General features: G+C 37.1%; 1 protein-coding gene across 2 annotated transcripts in view; it reads left to right on the top strand.

The window, feature by feature from the left end:
- Positions 1-782: 782 nt before the first annotated feature.
- Positions 783-5,732, top strand: part of LOC122362837 (synaptotagmin-2-like) — a 14,548-nt gene continuing 9,598 nt past the window's right edge. Inside the window, exons 1-3 of one of the 2 annotated variants that reach the window (XM_043264459.1) lie at positions 783-1,022; positions 2,076-2,236; positions 5,031-5,153. In XM_043264459.1, coding sequence (XP_043120394.1) covers positions 809-1,022; positions 2,076-2,236; positions 5,031-5,153 — 498 coding nt within the window. In that variant the 5' untranslated portion in view covers positions 783-808. Of the gene's footprint in view, positions 1,023-2,075; positions 2,237-5,021; positions 5,154-5,732 lie in introns of both variants that reach the window. The other variant, XM_043264458.1, reaches the window with a different exon arrangement.

The raw sequence follows: 5,732 nt of genomic DNA, 5'->3' as shown, positions 1-5,732 counted from the left end.
TTAACACTGCGTTGTCTCGCTGTTTCATTTCATTTTAAATATTATCTATCAGAATGTTCAACCTGCCAGCAGCGCTACACTCATTTATAGTCAGAAGTTTTATGGGTTTTCATTCACAAGGTTGTGAGAAGCTATCCGCAGTGACAGCAGATATTATCTGACATTTTGGAGGTGAATGCTGCAGTGAATGTCAAATCAGAGACACATTTTTTTCCCATACAAGGATGTTCTAGGTGATGTGAGGAACAGTCCTGTTTTAATAACATAAACGAAAATTAGTGGAAAATTTACAGGAACCAGAATGAGTCAAAGGCACCGAGTCGTCCCAGGACAAGCTGTCTTGTGTTTTGTCCTGCAGTGCGGTGTTCTGTCGTTTATCTTGCACCGCATCCTTTAACGGCCTGAAGCTCTGGCGCTTTATTTCTCCCTTTCATTATTTAAATGCAAGGCCATCCATTTTGTTATTAAAAAGAGCTGCCTGAGACGCTTCTGAGAGGTCTCAGCCTTGTTTTCTTTTCGCTTGTGCTCATTTGTTTTTTATTGAAGAACAAGCTCTTGATTTGAAGATTCTCATAATAATAAATATATATCGCGACAATTGCATTTGAGGTTTTTTTAATGCTGCAGACTTTGCACTTCCTGCATAAAAGACAGTAGTGCGTTGATGTTTTTGGAAGCTACAGTTGTTCTTATCATCCTTACGATCGAAATGCATTCAAGACTTGAATATACGTTTTGTTTTATATGTGTTTGGTCTTTCAATTCTGTTAATCTTTTCCAGGGTCCCTGAGTGGTCGAGCCAGAGATCATGAAGTGGAACCTCTTCAAAAAGAAGCCGGAAGCCATGGTGGGCCCGGAGCCCACGGGCCTCGGCGGCACCCACCCGTCACACACCATGACGATGGCTCCCGCCGTCTCCACACCTGCGGACAATTCCACCGAGTCCGAGGGACCCGTCAACAAGAATGACGTCTTTGAGGAAATCAAAAGCAAATTTCTCAATGAGATCGATAAAATCCCATGTAAGTCCTGCAGAGATGTGTAACAGTCCCACTACATCAAGAAAATCAATAGAGTATCATTATGCTGAAGATGTTTTATGGATTTAGATGCTTTATTGGGCCCTTAGATATCTGACCGAACTTACCTTCTTTCTGAATTACAGTAAAAGCGCAATGCAACATAAAGGAATAGTTTATTAAACAATGAGAATTTACTCACTTCATCACAACAGATTTGGAGAAATGTAGCACTGCATCACTTTCTCACCAATGGATGCTCTGCAGTGAATGGTTGCCGTCAGAATCCAAACAGCTAATAAAAACATCCACTAGTAATCCACTCCACTCCAGTCCATCAGTTACCCTCTTGTGAGATGAAAAGCTACTTTAACTTAAAACCATTGCTTCCAGCTGAAACAAGCTTTCTATCCATAATATGAAAAAGTTGTCTCGTCTGAATTAGGAGAGAAATAGGCACAGATCAAGCACGGTTTGTTTAAGTAAATACTGTTTAAAACAGATCTAATCAAATATATGGGATATGTATCTTTGATGTACGACTACAGCAGGAGATTAACTTTTTCACTGAAGGAAGCATTATTATGAATTATGGACTGTTTGGACTGTTTCATTCTGATGGCACCCATTCATTGCAGTGGATCCGTTGTTAAGCTAGATTTCTCCAAATCTCTTCCCATGAAGAAACAAACTCTTCTACGTCTACAATTAAATTTTTTGGGTGAACTATACTACCATTAATATTCTGATTAGGATTTATATTGTTTTTAGAAAATTCAGTTTTATGTTTGTAACCTTGATCTTTGCTGCCATCTTGACCAGGATTTCCTGGTTAAATAAGTAAAAAAAGAAATTGGTGTGCCTTACTCGTTCATTTCAACCTGCAGTCACAATTCACTATTTATTTTTGAAAACATGTTTGTATTTGTACTCTTTCTTTAAAATGTCATAAATTATCTTTTTCGGTCGCCATGTTAAAAAGTCACCGTCACACTCTTGGTAACAGCCCATCTTCTAAATAAATTTCTTTCATTTTTATCCCATGATGCTCTGCAGTGCCTCCATGGGCGCTCATCGCCATCGCTGTAGTGGCCGCCCTCCTCATCCTCACCTGCTGCTTCTGTATCATTAAGAAATGCTGCTGTAAGAAGAAGAAGAACAAGAAAGGCAAAAAGGGAAAGGACGGCTTCAACATGAAGAACATGCAGGGTGGAGATGTATGTAACAGAGTGTTCAGTATCACCCAACGTGACAGCATTACATAATGTAGCTAAAATATCTGATGCACACTCCAATCTGTTTGATTTTAGAATTAAAACCAGATGATATTAACTCCCGTATTAACTGGGCACATCAACAAAAATGAGTGTTGCATCATTAAGAAATGAAAACAAGACTCAGACCACTTGTGTGCGTTGCACTGATAATGAAGAAGAGTCTGTTATGTGATTAGCTTCAAGCTTTTTTATTGTGTTTGTGAGTAATGTGAGTGTTTTGGTTTTTTTTGAAGAGAAATGGTACACTGGATATTCCAAAAGAAGTGTGCTGCTCATGTGATTTTAATCATAAAAATCATTTATAAAATGAGTGCCGGACCAGCCGTACGATTGTCAATGCAATATAGCTTCTTATTATTAAACAAGACGTTTATAATCTATATTATCAGTTACAGCTTGTAGTTCAAAGCACAATGAATCATTTATTTAAAAAAAAACTTCAGTTGATTTGACAACTAATCAGTGAATGAATTTGTCACTGAATGTTTAGCTTGAACTAATTGGTTGAGCGAATGATTTAATGACATTAATGCATTACAATGATGTGCTACATAAAGTTACTTTTTATGCATTGCATTACTTTTTGTCTCTAGAGCCATTAATTTTTATTAACAAAAAACCCAAAAGTTATTTAGCAACTTTAACACCAGAAGTGAATTTATTGAGCCTCGGTCTAAGAAAGTACCGCGGTGCCAAGGTGAGGTGAAAATAAAGCTATTATTTTCATTACACTCATTATTACCCTGTTAATTTAGCAAAAGATGAAGTGCACTGACACTTTCTGATCTACAGTTTTACTGAAATGCAACGATTTCTTTCGATGTACACTAGTATACACAAATTTCATAGTTTGATCCTTAAAAACTTAACGCCATAACTTTATTCCAAACCTCTTCGCATACAGATTTCTTAAACAGGGCAGTGTGTCATTTCTCAAAACGGTGCTCTTGGTGTTGTTTACTGTCTTGACTGTCTTTGGTTCTGTTTTTTGGTGTGTCGTGAGTTCAACCTCTCCCTCTCTCTCTGCTCTCCTTCCTCCCGCTATGTGTCTAATGCGCCGCATTTCTTGACGCTCATGGGCGTCGGCGCTACGGTAGGTGGACGGATGAACGGCACAGCTGTTTGGCCGCTGAGTGCTAGCACCGCGTGGGTGGGATTGGATGGAATGGCTGTTGTAACTTCCTTGTTTTAAGCCTTTTGTACCTGCTGCTTGACGAGAATACAATTAAAAACAAAGGAAAGTTACAATGCATATGAAAAGCCCACTTAAAGTGGTGCAAAGATGATCTTAATACAATAACAAATAGTTGTACTTGTTTAGGAGGTGTGAATGGAATAACTAATTATTAACTCACTAATACTGGCAAGATGTTTGGAGTTAGTAAGAAATTACCCACAAGACTCACAATGAATGCATGTGTTAAAGGGCATGGCTGTTTTAACTGCACTAAAAGTCCTGATGTCTCGGGGGCTAGAGCTAGCCGTAAACCTTAACCACATAAGCTCATGTTCTGTGACTATATAGTCGATTCAGTTTAATGTAACAAAAACATATGAATCAGTGAAATCTTTTAAAAGCACATGGAAATTAAGAATTTGTTTTTAATATTAGCACATATTCTGCTGTGCCCTTTAATTTGTATATGGATATGGTTAGGAACTGACTTGAGAGTGACAATTTTTTTGGTGGCACATTAAAACTTCCCTAACAAAATCTTTAAATCAGTCGTCATTTGTTTTATTTTCTTTAAAACCTGGGAGAGTTAGTTAATATTTAAAGCCCTAAATCATATTGCCCTCAAGAGGTAATGCACAGATTCAGTTCATACAGCATAATAATTCTGTTATGCATCATCTTCACATAAAGTGAACACAAAAACTATTTAGACGCTTCAGCCACACTTAAAACGTCTCAATGTAATTGTTTTGGATAACGAAATATCCAGCCAGGTGGCATTTGAGATGCTAATGATGCATAATTTCTTTTAAAAATATTCTGTATTTCTCCATTCTCATAGGTAATGATGGTAATAACTTTGAAAACCCTTATGCGATAGCTTTCAGACATTTTGAAGTGTGGTTAGCGTCCAAATCCTTTTTGAGGCCACTGCATAACACTGGAATTGTGACCTATTTGTGGAAACAAAAAATGAATTGCGCACGTTATAGATTTTATTCTCTTCCTGCAGTTTGGACGGTATTCAGAAACACACAAGAACAACATGTCAGCATTTCATACGCCAAGAATAGCACAAAGGAGTCTGTTCTTCTTTTAAAAAATTGCTGTCATCACTCGTTCCCTGGAGTATCACTGATGAACAGTTAAATTTATCATGCTGATGATGAGAAAACGCCCGCATGCCAAATTATGCATATTAATAAAAGCGTTTGTTTTTCATTCACTACCAAACCTAATTTGAATACAGAGGCAAACTGGAATTGTATTAAAGAAGAAATAAAATCTGGAAAGCCAAGATAACCAAACAGAAAAAAAAAGTGTCACCAATAAAAATTGTGAACTTGAGTCATTTGCAACATCCAACCCTGAATGATATGATGAGTCTGCTATGGCAGATAACCAGTAGGTCAGGCCAGATAGAAGCATCTCTCCAACTCTACTGCAACTGACCGGGCCCTGAGCTTGTGGCATGCTTATAGACAGAAACCAGATATACGTTCATCCCAGATATCGACTCGCTAAAACTATTTGTCGTCTGCCCTACAGAAACAACAGGATGATGATGATGAAGAAGGAGAAACTGGTTTGACGGAGGAGGAGAAAGAGGAAGAAGAAAAAGAAGTGGAGAAACTCGGAAAGCTTCAGTACTCGTTGGATTACGACTTCCAGGATAACAAGGTTAGGATGTCAGATTAATGATATCATATGCTAGAATATAAACTAATAACTTTCGCCCGAGTATCATATCTGCTGAATGAAATCCAATATTTGTTTCATACTAAATTTGGGGAGCTGATTCCAGTGCTAGTGGCTGTTTGGCAAAAGCACGTCAAATTTTATAACAAAATATGATGTATTTTGTAGCAGTTTTGCTCGTGTCTCTGAAGACACTATTATATGCTTCATTTCAAGGTCAGTGACGGAAGAAAACGCACACATGACTGTGTTTTCCAATGTATTAAACATAATTTGACCACTTTTGCTTATAGTAAGTTAAATATACCTTCTGAATTGTTATTTTTGTTGTCGAAAACAAAACTTTTCACATTTGAAAGTATGAATCATTTTTTAATCTGTCTCTACCAAAACTGTACAGTCACAACCGAAACATGAGATGCTTTGACAAAAATCAAGGTTCATCCTTAAATTTGAAATCAGTAGAATACAACATAGCTCATAAATTACACTTGAAATATTGTTGAAAATGTAATTGTTATTAATTGATCACAGAAAAATCTTTAATAAAAACAGCAATAT

The sequence above is a fragment of the Puntigrus tetrazona genome, chromosome 18 (genome assembly GCF_018831695.1).
Source record: "Puntigrus tetrazona isolate hp1 chromosome 18, ASM1883169v1, whole genome shotgun sequence".
NCBI classification, from domain to species: Eukaryota; Metazoa; Chordata; class Actinopteri; order Cypriniformes; family Cyprinidae; genus Puntigrus; species Puntigrus tetrazona.
Note: the sequence above shows the minus strand (reverse complement) of the source record. Positions and strands in the feature narration are given on the sequence as shown.